The following is an 18,788-nucleotide window of genomic DNA, read 5'->3' on the forward strand; positions in this document are numbered from 1 at the left end:
AAACAAAAAGACCAGAACACATCCTCTCCAGCAGCCAACACCCAGATAAGCAGGAATTAACACCAGGCAAACAATCAAGCAGAGAACAATACCCTAATCAAGGGACTACCAAGGAGAAAGCCCCACCCCCACCAACACTGGCAGAACAAGCTCCATATATAAACAGTGAACAAACCCCACACTCACTAGCACAGATGATGTTAGCTACTTGGGTAACGAAACGTCTGCAAGCAACCAACCAAGCTCAGAGAACACCAATGATTCCACAGTTCAACCCTGAGCTACATATATTCTCTTCTATTAGAAGATAAGACTGCATTATAATTCTATTCATTTAGCTGACTTCTTCTTCTGACAATAGGACCAATAATGCTCCAAATACTTGTTATTATACAGTTGTTTGCAAAAGTTTAGGTATACTTGGTTCTATGTTTCAATAAATGCCTAAGTGAACAGAAGCTGACACAAGCTCTACAAGGTATAAAGCTAAACGCAACATATTCCTGCAAATCTGAATGAATACTATTTACATGAAATTCTTTACAGGTCCAAAATAAGAAAACAGTTAATACAGCAAATGCAGAAGTTTGGGCACCCTCGCAGTCTCACAGTGAGTAAAGAAACTGAAGCTAAAGGGGTGGATATTTCAACAAGACAATAGTTGAAAACGTATCTCCAAATCAACCATGAAGTTATTACAAGAAAGAACAATAAAGGTTTTGGAATCACTTGTGCAGTCCCCAGATTGGACTATTGAAAATCTGCAGGGAGAACTCAAACACGCAGTACATGCAGGAAGACTTAAGAATATTTCTGAGGTGGGAAACAATTTCAGAAGCAAGAACAAACTTAGCCAGCTACTGGAAATGTTTGGAAGCTGTTATTTCTGCCAAAATAGGTGTTATGACTGGAACAACGTCCAAATTCTACACCTACCATATTCATTGTTTTCTTACTCCTCTATGACCAGGAATGCCTATACTCTTCCATGCAAATATAACTACTGGACAATCAGATAATTTTAAATAATATAGAATCAAGGTTACCATAATGTGAGTCTTGTTCCAAGTTTTGGTAACAGCAATTAAACAAAAGCATAATATACCTAAACACAGCAAGCTTTTATTTGGTTCATTAACATATAATGCAGGTTACATTTGTTCTGGGCATATTTTAAGTTTTAAAATAAACTGTTTAACAAAATGCTCCATACTACCAACTATTTATCTGTTATACTCTGATCCAACAAGATATAACTCACAGTGAATATAATGCATGATGAAGACTTCAAGTACCAGATTGTGAACAATTTTGTGAAAGCACTAGAAGAAAAGAGACCTGATTGCAAATGTGATGTCGGGCTTAGAGGGCACTCATGGGCAACAACATTCATCTGACAACCTTGTCAGCCTGACCCATTTTTCCCAGTTTAGCAGGTCAGTCACCATGGCTGGTAGGAAAGATCATCTTCAACAAGAAGAATAATCAGAACATCAGCCCAGAAAAGCAACATAATTGATTTCCTTAAAATGTTTTCCATAATTTATTTGCAATACCTTTGTAAGGATTGTTTTGCCATAGTTCTTTGTGCTGGTTAAGCCACTGTTAAGATAGACAGCTTTTCCTGGTAATGAATTAGAATAAGCTAGGAAAGAGAAGATGAAAAAAAATCAAGTTAGAGACATTCGATACTGCTGGGCCATTGTGGATAGATGCAGGAGAATTCCCCATCTTAGGAAGACATCTTGACAAGCCGCTCTGACTGCTGCTTGTTCTCAATCACGCCATCGCACCAGGGAAGGAAAGGAATATACACTGGAGTACACTTAGCTTGCAAACATGTCACCCTTTGTTAGCTGTATATGAGGAGTTAGCATTAACACCAACTTAAAATCTAAAGAAACCAGATATTCTGCGGAAGTCCAAGTCTCTTTTCAGCTCTGAGACATTTACAGAAAGTCTTTGTCACTTGCCATGTTTCTGTCCTGCCTGAATTTGTATTAAAAGCTACTGTAATACTACAAAATAAAGTACTAGCTCCTACCATAATTTTTATTTCCAAGAATGCCTTCTGGCTCATAAGCTTTCTTTAAAAATGAAGATAATGGGAAACTGTAGTCCAGTGTAAGTTTGGATATGCACACACTGTCCCGGAAAAAAGCAACCAGGGGCAGTAGGATGTTGAGGTAGCAGGTAACATTTTAATAAACCAACGCCGTGTAAGAAGTTATGCTCCCCGTGACCGTCCCTTTGAAAATAAGCAAGCCCACCTCCAAGCAGGTCTTTTGTGGAAGTACCAGAACATAGTCTCAACCTTTCAAATGTTCCCACTGGACAAAAAGGATTGGAGACCTCTGCTATAGGTCACCAGCTCATCTTAACCGCCTACAAGGGATATATATGTATTTTATTCTTCAGACATTTAAATTCATTTCCTAGAAGAAAAACTAAATCCAAAGTAGAAAGAGAGTTACCTTTTGGACAGATGCCACCGTGGCTGTTTGCTTTTTGAGATGCCACATAAGCTAGTCCCAGAGTACCCATATCAAAATCTTGGTATGTAAAGAGATGAGCAAGGCACACTTTAGCTGCTTTATCGGCTATGTCATAACTGAATTGCTTTGGGGAACAAACAGAACAAACACTTTTTAGCTGAGAGATGCTTGTTCAACAAATTAGGAAAGAAGGTGAATAAATTAGACAGATTCCACTTCTAGCATCACCAAATAAAGCTCCTCTGTTCCATTTTCCTTGCTCAAGAACAGTATTTTGCCTGAAATGGTTTTTCTGTCATAAATTACCCAGAATCACATAATGAAGCATTCCAGAAACTAAGTAAACACCCTGTGTCTGCACAATGAGGATTGAAAAATGGTTAAGACATGCTTGATATAGCCTGCCACGTCAATATTTTTGCCGCAGTTCTGTAAGGTTAGGTAACTAAACATTTAGTTCATTTTACATGATGAGCTGACAGTAGTTCTGAAGATATTTCATTTGGTTTTTTAAAATGTTTTTTGTGATGTAACTTTATACATTTATTCCTGAATTACTCAATTACCAACTTCCTTAAAATATGTTGCCTTCTTCATAATTTGGAGATTCCCCAGCTCAAGTATGTGAGTCAAGAAACAAATGCTTTATATCCTAATTAATTTTATCATTTAAAATGCACATGCGTGCACACACATACACACACAGACAGCCTACCTCTAGCAGCTGCTTGACTTCCCAAGCATCCTTCTCTTCATCAGGCTGACTTTTTGCCATGTTATAGTGTTTTTGTTTAGGACCTAACTTCTCTGGCTCACTGTGAACAATAATCTTAATTAAACAGAAAGAGAAAACATTAAATTTAGAAACCTTGTAAAAACAGAAAGAGTCCAGAATAATGCTTCAGCCTTTTAATGAAGAGAAAATGCCACCACTAACTAACAAAGCCTCCACTAACAAAGGCTCACAGCAACTCATATACTTAGAATTATGTTACACAAACAAAAAATTTTCAGCAAAGTATCACTCAAATAGAAGTTTCTAAAGTTATCTGGTGAAAGAAAACGTATTTCTATTTCTTGGGTGAAATAAACAGATCCATACAAATCCTTCAGCATAGCAAGCATGGTATCAAGCATTTAAATTTCAGTAGCTTAACCTAAATCTCAATATTTAGAAGGTTGAATAGAAGTTGAGACTATATCCAATAAGAATGATTTTAAAAGGAAAATTTTCTTGGACTTCCAGTGGCAAGAAAATAATCAGAACATTACCAGGCATATGCTACTTTTATTATTTCACATGGGAAACAACTGCTTTCACATATCACACCTTGAACATCAGGTCAGGATTTCTCTTGGTGATGAAAAAATGGATCAGTGACAAAACTGCTTGCTTTTTACTATCTTTTTTGGCATTAAATATATTTGATGCAGAAGCACAATATTAAATAGCATAATTCACTGAGGCATACTGCATTCAAGTATCCCACCCAAAGATAGTCAGTGCTATCAACAAAAGAGAGTTCCAGAATTAGACAGTATACCGAATGCAAGGGAGTACCTGAAGGACACTCTGTTCTGGTTAGGATTTCCCAATTTAAGCAAAATTTGCTGCCGGGGGCAGGTGGTGGGGAGGCATGGGGGTGTTAGCAAGCAAGAAAATGGAAAGTGATAGTGGGTCTTCCCTTCATGGCTGCTGCTGGAGTCAGATTTTAGTTTCTGACTGAAATACTCCCAGCTTATCAGCTCTGTTGTAATATCCTCTCACATGGCTTTGTCTCTACTAAATATGAAGATTTGGAAAAAGAAGGTAAAACAGAAATTGGTGTATTCTGGGGAGATACTACAGCAGAGGTGGAATGCCCTCTCCACATGAGAAACCCTAATTTTAATTTTATTTTTCTGTATGTTAGTAAGTTATGTTACAAGGGGACTTCTTATCTAAATTCTCTAATTTAATCTTTAACCTCTTCTTGTATTGTTTATGCTGTATTTTTAATAACTATTTTTTCTTCAATAACTTAAAATGTAACTTTAAAGCTAGGGAAACTTTTCTGAATACATTTTTAAAATAAATAGAAATAACAATGTTTTTTTAAAAGTATATACTAAGAAAAGGGTTTCTCACTAATAATGCCTGTTGCTGTTTCTCTTCTTGTAGTGTTAAGTTACTACCTGGCTACTTCCTCTATCTGCATTTCTATTAGAAAGGGAAAAGAGAACAAAAAAGAAATATAACCTTCAGGAACATCATACTTCATTAGGGTTTTTGCATGTATCACAGTTGATTCAGTTAAATTATTCAATAAAGTATGGAATTAAGCACATTCTGGTATCCAGCAGAAGTACTCATATTCCTTCCAGGAGGTATCTTAGTACCTGCTCTATCTGTATGCCATATCCTCTGAAGTAGGCGTTGTCCCACGAGGTATTGCGATAGATGTCATCCACTCTGTCTATTAATTCAATCTAAATGCAGAAAGGAAAAAAGGGACTCTTGTCAACCCTTGCCATTAGAACCTAACATTGTGGGCCATTTATAAATAAATGCATGTTCTGAGCATGAAAAATGGAAGAATAGTATTCTACTTATTTAAGTTATTGTATCTGTTACATTTGTATCACACTTTTCATGCAGGAGTTCAAGGTAGCATTCATACACGAGAGCCAGTTTGGTGTAGTGGTGAAGGTGCTGGCCTAGAAACCAGGAGACGGTGAGTTCTAGGCCGCTGGGTGACTTTGGGCCAAATGCTGCACACAGCATACTATCAGGTTTAGAGCATAATACCAAAACTGGAAATGAGTTTCACTGACTAGGGCCAAGCATAATTCAAAGATTCATCATTTGCTTTAAAGTCTTACAGATTCAGGATATCTGAAATCAGGTAAATTGTTCATTGTTTGTGGGTCCTGCAGTCCAAACATCAGTATATCAACAAGGTTGCATTATTATTAAACAACACAATATATTCATAGAGTAAACTCTAAACCCAAGAAAGATATTTCAATACAGTCTGTCCCAAGCATTTTTCATGTGCGTATCTGTATTCATACCTGTAAACACTATTTAAATGTTTAGTTACATTCTCAGTCAACCCTGCCAGATCTGAAATACAACAAAATAATTGGACATAATAGTTCATTTTATCAGCCAACTGACAGCAGATAGTTACACTTACTAAGTAGTTAATTGTAGTACTTTCTTCCCCACGGCCCATATTCTTAAAGAAACGATGATCTGCCACCACTAACATCTTGCATGTATTTTTCAAGGGGTCTGGAATAGCTCTTCTTTTCCGAGGGATATTTTCTATCATGACAATTTAAATATCAGGTACTATTCACAGCTATTGAATCAAGAATTTCAGTAACACATTGGTATAAAATTATAAGTCTGCTCAGTGCAAGTATTATGAGTATAACAGAAAAACTTGGGGTATGCCAGAAATTGCTTTTGATAGTTTATTCATTTGGTAACCATCCACCTCCCTGCCTTTTTGAAAGCTCAAGTGGGCTTACAAGGGAACCTTTCCCAATTTTATCCCCCCAATCATAACCCTGTGAAGTATGCAGAGAATGAGACTGTTGAAGAGTGAAAAGAACAATCATTTTTAAAGTCTCTCTCTCCCCCCACCCATGTAATAAAGAAAGCAGAAGCAGAACATTCATTTACAGAAATCTTTTGCTTAAATCTTTCTTATATCATTTCTTCATGCCAGACAGTGATAGCACATAATGCTAAGCCAATTTTTAAAAATAATGGAGTGTTAAAGAGGCCATGGTGGCTAAGACAAATACTGTGCTAAGCCAAAAAGAAAAAACAATTAAGAATATGATTACTACTACTACTACTACTAATAGTATGTGCAAGCCAGCTAGAATGGTGTCTTCTTCCAACAAAGTGAGGTCAAGGAGGAATTTCCTGACAATGAGAACTATTAAGCAGTGAACAGCTTGCTTCCTGGAGTTGTGGGTGCTCCATTGCTGGAGGTTTTCAAGAAAAGATTGGACAACCATTTGTCCACGATGGTATGAGAATTCCTGCCTTGGGCTTGGGGTTGGACTAGAAGACCTCCAAGGTCCCTTCCAACCCTATGATTCTGTATATTATCCTAGGCAGATAATATATTATTCATGAACTACTGTATTCTGATCTCTATTGTAAAGTAAACTTCCTGTAAACTTCCTGTGCTAGAAGGAGCCAGAATTCTGTTGCATAAATCATTAAGCAGCAAGTAGTACCATATGCTGTTACAAAGGATTTTTGTACAATTTTGGAAAAAATACAACTACTTGGCCACTTACCTTTATTTACATGATTATCCTTGAGCCCTCCTCCCCAAAGCCCATCTTCTTCTAGTTTGATATAACCACATACTTTAGGGGACTGTAATCGTGAGACATCCTTGATATCTTCTGATCTATATACCAAAAGCCTTTCATCTTGTGTGTTATTGAGAAACCTCCATAGGGGCTAGAATAGAAAAACAGTATCACAGGCATGATTCTTTTCATGTCTGCTCAAAAGTAAGCTGCACTAAGTTCAGTAGAATGTCCTTTAAGTAAATGAAGTTTAAGTGGAGAAACTAATCAAAAGTTATCACTTCAGAGGCCTGAAGAACTAAATATGCTAAACCCTAGCATTCTTTAAAATAATTGTTTATGTCCATAGATATATCTAATTCTGTTGTAAGCCACCTTCTGGGGCTTTTGAAAGTATAGAATGGAGCCCCCCCCCACCCCTTTTTTTAATCTGCATTTGTAGTCAAGTGTTTTCTCTATGAAGCTAAACAGCTACCTTATCTGTTCTGTTTAAATTGGTTTGCCAAAAATCATGGATTTGATAATGCTACATTTTAAATAATTAAATAGCTTCATGCAGATCTGACTCTTGGTTATTTTCAAAGTGATGTCATTACGTTTATCAGAATCACTTATTGGTACCGAACTATGATTCAGACTCATATACTATCCCCACTGTCACCCCAACTTCCGCTGCAGTATCATGAGAAATTCATAAGCTATCACTTCTGTTTTAGATTAACTACAAAGTTATGCTCTATCCGAACCTAAACAAATTGTAATTCGTTTTTGGGGTTACGAGTTCACAACAACAACAAAAAAAGAACAAATGACAGCGGTGCAATTGCACGAACATAGTTAGAGAAAGAATCCTAACAGCTCATCTTCTCCCAGATAATGGGTAATAATAATTAGTAATAATTATTAGACTGCTATATAAAATATTCAAAGAAAATTGAGCATCACAATGACAGAAAGAAAGATATCTCATGGAACTAGAGAGAAGAGAATTGAATGGACCTTAAGTACACAAGAAGCCAAAAAGTTGATAACTGGAATAGGCTGAAACAAATTTATGGCAGTTTTTAAAGAAACACTTTCTAAGTAGATGATTAGTTATAGCAAGAGAGAAAGTATGGTGTAATGTGGTTTTTCTTAAATGTTGGATAAGCATCATATTCCAGAAGTCAGTGAGAATTCTACCTCCATGCATAACTTTCCATTCAGGCTCCTTCTTGATATGGCTGTTTGTATCAAATTTTAAGTATGTTAGAAATATTAGGATACATTAAAGAAAATTAAGCAAGCATTTTATAATAATACTTATTTTGGCTACATCTAGATTTGTGTAATGGGGTATACCTCAACATTGTATTCTTCTGCATCTGTATTGATCCTCACTGTGAAGTCACCTTCACCAATGTGAGCTGTAACTTTCGAATTACTCTGACCTGGATATGGGGGAAACAAAGAAAAAAAAATCTGATCCATTAACAGCAGCAGATAGTATACCTTCCTTTAGTCAGCAGCTACTTTATACTGTAACATACACAATAGGTCCTACATAAGTTATTTAAAGCCAAACACAACACTAGAGATTATAACATGTCAACTCCAATTTGCAAAGAAGGTAGATATTATGAATCTGAGGTTATCTCATGAGATTCCAGGAAAATCTTTCAGGTATATTCACTGACTATATCAGCAGACATACACTCCAGGGCCTGGTTGGGAGGCCAGATGGACCACTGAGAGGTCTTTGTCAATTGTTTTGCTTGGGTTTATCCTTGGTGACCATTGTAGGTTTTTTATTCTTTGCTATTATTATAACCACCCAGAGTCATCATAATATGAGACGGGCGGTAAAGAAATATGACAAATAAATAAATAAATGTTTGTTTTAACATGTTGCTAGCTGCCCAGGGTCACATTTGTGAATAGGGTGGCCATATAAACTGATATAACAATGTTACTTACCTCTACATGATTTTATTATTGTAAACAATATGATCAGCCCCTTTAAAATCTATTCTACCTTTCACATTTTTTAACCATTTTAATATTTTGTACTACAGGTAGTCCTTGGGTTACGATGGCAATTGGGACTGGTATGTCCATCACTAATTCCGGCAGTCCCAGCTGCCGTTGTTAAATGAGGTCCTCATATGATCACGACTTCTGACTTCCTGCAGGTTTCCCCATTGACTTTGCTTGTGGGAAGCTGGCAGGCAATGTCCAAAGTTGTGATTACCTGACCGCAGCTTGCTGAGACGTTGTAACTGCGAGCCAGGCACCCAGATCATAATCATGTGGCCACAGGGATGCTGCAAAAGCTGGAATTCTGAGGACCTGTCCTAAGTCCCTCTCATTCAGTGCCGTTTGAATGGTCGCTAAATGAATGGTTGTAACCTAAGGAGTACCGGTGTATGACAATGCTAACTGGACCTGAGGATTATAAACATCCTACATAATTTTTATATGATATTCATAGTCTCCCAGTTCATTTGTAGACCAAAATCAAGCTTTATCAACCTAAACAAGCCTATAAAATTCACCATGGCTGGGGATTAGAGTATCCAATCCCGCTCCCCATATATTCCTATGTGTTTTCCGAGATTACTTTCCTAAATTCAGATGCTGCAAGTGACTGTGCAGTAAGGCGTATTTATGGTTTTGCCTTTCTGGCACTAGTAAGAAATGTTCATTTTCTCAGGATCTTTCATTACCATAATATTTAAAATGTATATGCTGAAATCAAGATTTGTAATGAGTCTGCTTAGGTTTCTATTGATTATGAACTGCAGTCTTAATCTAATCTTAATCTTAATCTGAGCTTTCAAGAACTATATTATGATTCTAATGGGTTGTAAGTTGTCTTGTGAAAACACAATTTTTGAATGAATAAATAAATATTAGCACTTAGAATGCCAGCTTGAGACTCTTACAGGTCAACTATGCATTCCATTTACTCAAATACCCAGCAGTTGTCTGCAAAACTCCTAGTGTAGTTTGGCTGTTCCATTGGCAGTTCCTTGTCTTCTAGAATTGATTTTTCCAGAACAGAAAGTTGTTCATGGTGCTCCAGACCAAGGCAGTTACCACATTTCTTAAAATCCTATATGACTTTTCCTATGCTAGCAAGCAACACTTACTTGCACACACTTACCAACAACGTGACCTGTGAAAAATTCTTGCCATTGTACATGATACTGTCTTTCATTGCCTCGGCCATCAAGTATAACTGCTTGAAAGTTTTTTGAAAAATGGTCTGCTGTTGAAGTTAAATATAATTTAAAATGCCTGTAAAAGAATTTAATTTTAGATGTTTAGATGTAACTAAAACACTTTGTCTCTTTATGCACAATATATTAGCAATGTTAAGTGTTTCAAATGACTCTCTATGGAATTGATGACAAACGGCAGCAAGAATGGTTACTAACATTTTAGTATAAATTGTTTAATTTACAAACCTAAGATAAATATTTAAGAAAACACATCAATACATTATTAAAAGAGATTCAAAGCTTCGCATAAATATTTGAGATTTAGATACCAAACTGCCATACCTGCCAATACAATTACCTTGTGGGTGAAAGCCAATTAGGTATTTATTATCTTATATTATAAAGGCCATAAAATAATTTCCTTTTCATTCTTAATAAACAGAGTGTTCCTACTATCCAGATAATACCTAAATGCAACAATACATAAACAAGGCTGAACCAGCTATATTCTGCATTTAACTAGAAAAAAACCCCATACCTATGCAATGCTGAAAAACTTACGAGCCTCTCTATATGGGACTCAGGTTGGAGGTCTCTTCGTCTTACTGAATGTTGTTGGATGTTGGACACAGAAAGAATATCATACTCTGAAAGAACGGACTCCAGTCTCTCTGGAAAAAAAAAAAGAAAACACTTAAACAGAACAATTAAAAAAATGAAGTATTGGCCTACAACTAGATGGAACAGGATGCAAAGTTTACAAACAAATATTAGGGTTACACATGCTCAAATGTGCTAGCTTCAAATTTTATACAAACCAGTGTTATGTTACACCAGAACTTGAGGATATGAAGATCAAATTGCAATCTCTGATTCTGGTTTATTTATTCATTATTTACCATATAAAGTTTCCAAGTTGATCTCTAATTCTGGTGACTCTTTGGACACAATCATGAAATTTTCTTGGTAACAGTACATAAGTGGTTTGTCATTGCTTTCTGGGATTTCTCTTCCCTGACTCATGTCTAGCTTTTTTCCTTTTCTCTGTGCCTTCAAGTCAGTATCGATTCCTGGCAACTACATGGACAAGTCCATGCAGTTTTCTTGGCAATGTTTTTGGAAGTAATTTGCCACTGCCTTTTCCCTTTATATTTCCTAGTGATCTGCCTTCTAAACACTATCCAAGTCTGATCCTGTTTAGCCTTTCAGGATCACCCAAGGTCAGCTACATGCTTATTCTGGGTGACCCAACAAAGAACCAGTTATGCTTTGGTCATGAAGAAGACACTTTCCAGTCATTACTTATCAAAAAAGAGAGCAAACTGTCAGGGTATCATTTTTCAAACTATAGTGAAATCAATAACAAGCCAAAAGAAATTGATCACTTACTGGCAGCCATGCTAGTTTAAAGTATATTTTTATTCATAAACCGGTATAATTAATGTGCAAGGAAATATCTGTTTACATAAATACTCAACTTTTGCTAATTCTGAAAGTACATATTTGGGTGAAGATGCAACATCTGCAGTCCATCTCAGTAATTATACTTCTCCAATAAGTTAATACACATATTACTAATTAAGCAAAGTGATCAATCATTCTCAGCTTCAAATAGATTATATTAAAGACACTCTGTTAAAAGGATTTGAGTGTTATTCCAGTCAATGAAAAATAATTCAACAGTTCTCACATCTGCACATTCATTACTTTAAATGACAAGTTTGGTAGCGCTCTAAGAACTGATTAACTAATGACCAGAATTATCGCTACCAATACATGTTCCACCACTTAATCTTATTTGTGTGAACTGTTTTCATGTACATAGTCTCCACAGCTGAACTGTCATCAGAAGTATCCAATTTGATTTAAAAACTAAAGTGAATTAAGCTGTCTCAAACTATATCTTGCAGTGATACAGTATAGTTGTTTAATTATCTTAAACAAGCTGGAGATCTTATTTACACTGACATGAAATATTCAGCAATGCAAACTTTACCAAAAGATTTATGCAGTTATTTTACAAACACTTCCACCTTAAGATACTAATAATGTAAGACATAAAATTTTGACACTTTTTAAATTTTGATTTGTTATATTAATTTTTAATAGTTTTAATAACTATTAGTTACCACTATTATTTTGTTTAATTAACAATGTAGACCTTATTTCTATGCATGAATCAATTCTGAAATATCTTTTGTAGACTGATTGCGATCTATTAAAAATAAGGAATATTTAATCTAATATTATCAGGATTTATACTAGAAATAGAGAAAAGATGCTACATGTTCTTTGAATACAATGTTAACTATTTAACTGATCCATGTATAATCACTATGTTAGTGTTCAATTTCTTTTCTAATACTTTTTAATATTGCCTGGAAATTAAATCCCAGGAAGACCATCATTCTAAAATCTCTGTTCACTGACATTCTGTTGCTTGGAAGGAAAAAAAAGGAGCATCCAAGCATGTCATTCCCACCAGTAGTCCACTGAAGCTGCACTAACTTTGTAAGTCATATGTCTCAGTCCCACTAATTTGGACTTTTGCGTTTCAGAAAGCTCTGTTGTATTCATCAATCATGCCCCTGAAAATACTTAGTTTTTATTACATGGAATATTCTTTGAATGTTTTACTGCATGCACAAGTGCCAAAATGAAATGTAAACACCAGTAATTACATTCTTACAAGAACTATATGGAAGTAACACGGAGCATGAATAGATAAAATGGTTATACTGAAAAGCTGTAACAGAACCAGGAACTGAAACTCAAAACTCCACCCCATTCCAGAGATATTTCTTAAGGGTTACAACTATTTGTTCCTTGCACCAGACAAAATAGTACACACTTAAAAAAAAAATTAAATGATCTTTTATGAGCACCTGCAGCTACTTTATGCCTATCCATACAGTGCAGTACTGTCTAATAATACAGTACAACCTCAGGTTAAGACTTGTCGTAATTTATTATCTGTGATTTTTATAAAGGGAGCCCTAAGCCCTTCTGCTACCAAGTCATCTTGTCTGCCTCCTGAAGAATCTGTATAACGACCAAGTAGCAACAGTAAGAACAGACCACGGAACAACGGACTGGTTTAAGATTGGGAAAGGAGTACGGCAGGGCTGTATACTCTCACCCTACCTATTCAACTTGTATGCAGAATTCCTCAAGCCTAGCATGTCATACGACATGCTAGGCTTGAGGAATCCAAGGCTGGAGTTAAAATCGCTGGAAGAAACATTAACAATCTCAGATATGCAGATGATACCACTTTGATGGCTGAAAGCAAAGAGGAACTGAGGAGCCTTATGATGAAGGTGAAAGAAGAAAGTGCAAAAGCTGGCTTGCAGCTAAACCTCAAAAAAACCAAGATTATGGCAACCAGCTTGATTGATAACTGGCAGATAGAGGGAGAAAATGTAGAAGCAGTGAAAGACTTTGTATTTCTAGGTGCGAAGGTTACTGCAGATGCTGACTGCAGTCAGGAAATCAGAAGACGCTTAATCCTTGGGAGAAGAGCAATGACAAATCTCGATAAAATAGTTAAGAGCAGAGACATCACACTGACAACAAAGGCCCGCATAGTTAAAGCAATGGTGTTCCCTGTAGTAACATATGGCTGCGAGAGCTGGACCATAAGGAAGGCTGAGAGAAGGAAGATAGATGCTTTTGAACTGTGGTGTTGGAGGAAAATCCTGAGAGTGCCTTGGACTGCAAGAAGATCAAACCAGTCCATACTCCAGGAAATAAAGCCAGACTGCTCACTTGAGGGAATGATATTAAAGGCAAAACCGAAATACTTTGGCCACATAATGAGAAGACAGGACACCCTGGAGAAGATGCTGATGCTAGGGAGAGTGGAGGGCAAAAGGAAGAGGGGCCGACCAAGGGCAAGATGGATGGATGATATTCTAGAGGTGACGGACTCGTCCCTGGGGGAGCTGGGGGTGTTGATGACCAACAGGAAGCTCTGGCGTGGGCTGGTCCATGAAGTCACGAAGAGTTGGAAGCGACTAAACGAATAAACAACAACAAGCCCTTCTGCATAGAACACAGATGTATTTCAACTGCCACAGGAATAGTTTTAACACCATTTCAATGTTTTGCTGCACATGAAATCACCTATGGCTATGTTTACAGACCTAATCACAGTATTGGAACCCCTAGAAAACAGAATGGCCATCCCACCTCTACGCAAAAAGTGATTAGACTTTTTGATAGGCTGCTCCTGTTTCTAGTATTGTTGCCTAGAAAACTATCTCACTGGGTCCATGAAATCACCAGAAGTTGAGCTTGACTCAAAGGCGACTGCTGTACTATTTTTTTTAATCCCCAGTCATGTGGTTCCCTCCCACCCTCTCGAATTAAACAACTGACATTGAAAGTCACATGACAGGAGCACTTCCTACTACCTTAAAACAATTAGCAATAGTAGAACATAACCCGTAATGCTCATCCGCGGAGAGGAGGATTACCCCATCTTCACTTCCCCGAACTCCAGATAAAGATGGGAACTTCCACTTACGGAAACCCCTCGTGAAACCTCACTTCTTCAGACCATTTGCTTCCTATCTGCACTGGGGCATGAATGCCAGCAGCGTCTGTATGCGCTATTCGTGTATGTTATAGGCACAGCTCTAAAACCATTCATATTCCTACCCAAGCAGAAGAGGGCTCCCTCCTTTTCCTTCAGCCAGTTTACACCTATTAGCAGCCCGCTCCCTCGGCAACGAGTTTCCTTCTCAAAAGTTCCCAAAGAAGCGTCTCTTCCCAGGCAGCCTTTGGCCAATCGCCGACATCGGTCCTGCACTCCCGCTACTAGCAACAAACGTCTGTACAGCATGCACGCGGCGTTGCCCGGCCCTTCCCAGATGAAGAAACAGTTCAGCTTCTCAACAGGCTTCTCTCTAGAAACTTTCCGTGATGACCAACACTTTGCCCCACCACCCCGCCCTTACTTTGCACCCCCACATGAGGGCTTCAAACGGGGAGGAAGCCATCCGGAGCTCCGCGGCAAGAGGCTTGCGCCACCACCACGGAAAGGAAGCAGCCCAGCTCGCCGAGGCGGAGCAGATCCCCTCGGCTTCTTGGGTTTCTGTCGGGGGCCAGCGAGGAAAGCTCTCCCGCGCCCTCCGTCTCTCTCCAAGCACTCACCGAATCGCGGCTCCCGACGCCCATCCCGGGGTCGCTGCGCGGAAGGAGGGGAAGGAAAGCGGGGCGAGCGCCTCAGCGCCCCGAGGTCGGAAACCCCGAGCGCCAGCAGCAGCAGCGCAGGAAGCAGCCGCCGACCGGAGCGGGGCTGAAGCGGCATGGTCCCCCGATGGCAGGTCCGTCCTCCCACACCTCCCTTCCTCTCCCCCTCCTCTCTCCCTCGCGCTCACATCAGGCAACCTCCACCTTCCCTCTCTCGGCCCCAGGGCGTCTCTCTCTCTCTCTCTCTCCCCCACACACCCGGAAGAGGAGCCGGCCTCCCGCGGAGCATGATGGGTCGGAAGAGCGGTCGCCATCTTGTTCCGCTCGGGAAGGGGGCGTTTCCCGGCGACATTTAAAAAGACCGGCGGCGGTTTTGTTTAGCTCCTGCTTGTTAGGAAGTCGCTCCAAGTAGAAGGCGAGCTGGAGGCGGCGAGCGTTAGCTTCTGGGTAAATAAAGAGTAAGTGCTGATTTTTTTAATCCCTCCGCTGGGACTCCTGTGACGCTTACTCAGCGCTTCGCAGGCGGAGGTTACCCGGATGTGTCTAGCTCGGTGGTAGCAGCTGGCCCACCTTGGCTGAGCTCGGCCGCTAAGCCGATCGCCCCTGATTAGTATTCAGGACTATCTGGAGAGTTTAGAGCTGAAGGCTAGACTGGAAGGTCGACGATCCCAAAGAAGGGAAAGCTCCATGGAAGGGCCTCCAGTGAAGTTACCAGGAATCGAGTACGTTTGGAAGGAGACTTTGCTTTCCATCTTGGGGCTGCCGAGAAAGGACTCCACTAGGGAGCTGTCGCTTGGCTTGTCCCGTAGCTGTGAAAGACAAAGAAGCCTCCTTTGATCGGAGTGTTAAAACTATTAGGGGTACCCTGAGATCTGGATGGTAGCCCCGATCCTATACACCTTTCATCAGAAATTGAAACCTCTGCATCCAGTGGGACTGACCCTGATGTTTTTCACAATCCTGAAACCGTGGTGTTCTTATTCTACCCTCTATTGCTATATATTGAATTTAGCGGAGGAGTTTTGAAATCCCAAGAGGTTTCCCTCCCCCCTCAAAATACTAATGCTGGAGGTGGATAGAACATTTCTAGGGAATGGTCTTTTATGAAGGCAGACGACTTTTTAAAGAGAACTTGCAAGTTATTTTAGTCCATATGTAGATTCCCACAATAAATGATTGAATAGTGTTCTGACTATAGATTTAGCTTCTTTTAATCATGCTTAGTGCCTAGGTATCAGTGGGAGAGTAGGAAGTTAGGATGACACATGCTAATTTCACGTATCATGCCAAAGCATTTTGTGGTTGTTTGAATTTGGATTGGTAACATGCACAAACCATGTTCTGTTCTTTAAATTGATCAAAAATTCTGAAGCTTAACGTGTTTCATTTATCACCATAAAATAGGCTGAACTCATCATGTCAGTGCTGAAGTTCTTCTAGCTACCGTCACAGTGTAAGAACATCTTTATTACCATCTCTAAATAGGTTGTGATTTAGGTAGGGCAAACAAAAGCATGACCATGTGTAGGTTTTAGACTCATTTCCCAGTTACGATTAGGTCACCATTCTAACATGTATTCTAACATCTATTCTTAGCTAGAGATGAGAAATTTATTTGGTCCACATCTCCTTAGGTACTTAAATTTTGCCATTTTTTTCAGCATTTGGAAGTCTAGAATGTAGAGCCAAGAATTACAAGTTTTGTTTTAAATTCAGAGGGGCTGGGGCTGTTCCCAGCACCAAAATTCACTATTGTTTTTAACTATGACATAACTATATGAAACTACAGATGTCACAGCATGAATGCACAATTCCACTTACACTATCTTTGCACGAGTTCCCATTCTGACACTGGCTATCTACAGAGGCATCAATCGTATGGCCATCTAACCATTCTCTATAGCTTTTCACATAGACCCCCACCTCTCAAATTCATCCTAAATAGAATGCATTCATTTATGTGCCTATCCTCACTTGGTAACGATCAGAAAATTAAATAGGTATAGAAAGCAAGTCTTCGTTTTGAAGCAACTGTTATTACAGCTTAAATAGGCATCTTGCTTTCATGACCAGCAGATACAGCAGAGGGCAAAATAGCTGCTATTGGCTGGCTAAAAGGTTATGTATAGATTACAGAGTACTGTAGTTTTTAGAAGCTTACAGGAATCTAATATGTGGTGTAGCCTTCACAGTAGATCATAAGGTTCCAATCACTTCAATTACATGCATATTTTGATGTTAGTTTTTCAACAATTACAAGATACAGGAAATACATGCTCTGGAGTAGGCAATTTTTGGTGACCAAGGGCAGCACAACATGGAATAGGGAAAGTTGAGAGCTGCAGAATGGATGGGGCCACATAGATTTGCAAAGCTGGATTTGAGTGTTTTACTATGTCTTTTTGCACACAGTCTATGATCTCTTCATACTATTAGCAATCATGGTCACAGGAAGTTTGCTAAGCCACAACAAAGAGTAGAGCCATGTGATGCTCTGAGCGTAGGTGGCCTACTTTCAAAACTCTAGCACCAATGCATTCTTTTGTTGTCCTAGAGCAAACTTATAATAGTAATTACTCGTTTGCTTTTAGGGTTAATGGCATTAAAGGATTTTTTTCCTCCAAGTTCTCCAAGAGGCAGTATCAGCTGAACTGATTCTTGATTTTAAAATAAGGTATGAGCTTGTTTAGAGGGCAGAATATACTAGCTAAGGGAGTTGCACTCAACTATAAAATCAGAGGATCAAAGGCATGAAGCTTTCAGCCAATGGGAAGATTAGCCCCAAAAATCAAAGATGTGGGTACTCATCTCGTAGTGGGCATAATCAATAAAAGGATTGGGCTAAGAATCAGCAATTGAGGGCTGATTCCAAATCAATTTGAGTTACAAGGGAAATGCAGAAGCTGAAAAAGCAGGTCTTAAGGGTTCAAGCTACTATCAGTATCATGCCAGTAGGAAGCAGAGAGTTTTGAGAACTATAGAGTCCCCATCCTGTACCGGAGTACTAAGGAGTCAACATATAGGAACTAGCAATCACGAAGCAGACATGAAATCTGTAACCTGCACTAGCGTTTCACAAAAGAAATCTGTCCTACAGGAATCTTTGGTATAAATTAACTTTAATGGAGAGCAGAGGCTAGAAGAAAATTATCTGACTTCAGAGGAAGAATCTGATGGTTTATTCCTTAATATGTCAGAATAAACTGGTCTGCATTTTAGGAACTGGGGTATTTCTATCCAATTCTGTACCCCACCTCTAGTATTTATAATAGTAACTAAGCAAGCATACAGAAACATTTAAATCTATTTCATTATCAGTAATGTTTAATCCCTTAAATGTGAACTACCATTTTGCTAAACCTAATCCAGTGCTCAGTGACATACTTCCCAGAGTGAAAGTGGCACTTTTTAATTTGTCTGGAGAAAGATCTGAGTACTCAAATTTTAAAGGGAGAGGAAGTGTTTTATGAGACAGGCTACATATAGTAGTAGCAACAGTAGGATTCCTCCTCAACTTATGTCTTGCTAACACCTACAACTGTAATCTCTTAACTGAAGTGTCCTTTTGGGG

General features: G+C 38.7%; 1 protein-coding gene across 1 annotated transcript in view; it reads right to left on the reverse strand.

The window, feature by feature from the left end:
- Window positions 1–15,378, reverse strand: part of ADAM17 (ADAM metallopeptidase domain 17) — a 31,133-nt gene extending 15,755 nt beyond the window's left edge. The window contains exons 1-10 of the mRNA XM_063314362.1: window positions 15,179–15,378; window positions 10,560–10,692; window positions 9,964–10,097; window positions 8,160–8,248; window positions 6,801–6,969; window positions 5,675–5,805; window positions 4,875–4,964; window positions 3,211–3,324; window positions 2,475–2,619; window positions 1,557–1,645 (exon numbers count right to left, since the gene is read on the reverse strand). Coding sequence (XP_063170432.1) covers window positions 1,557–1,645; window positions 2,475–2,619; window positions 3,211–3,324; window positions 4,875–4,964; window positions 5,675–5,805; window positions 6,801–6,969; window positions 8,160–8,248; window positions 9,964–10,097; window positions 10,560–10,692; window positions 15,179–15,335 — 1,251 coding nt within the window. The 5' untranslated portion in view covers window positions 15,336–15,378. The remainder of the gene's footprint in view (window positions 1–1,556; window positions 1,646–2,474; window positions 2,620–3,210; window positions 3,325–4,874; window positions 4,965–5,674; window positions 5,806–6,800; window positions 6,970–8,159; window positions 8,249–9,963; window positions 10,098–10,559; window positions 10,693–15,178) is intronic.
- Between the last annotated feature and the right edge of the window lie 3,410 nt (window positions 15,379–18,788).

Source organism: Candoia aspera, chromosome 1 (assembly GCF_035149785.1).
Source record: "Candoia aspera isolate rCanAsp1 chromosome 1, rCanAsp1.hap2, whole genome shotgun sequence".
Taxonomy (NCBI): Eukaryota; Metazoa; Chordata; class Lepidosauria; order Squamata; family Boidae; genus Candoia; species Candoia aspera.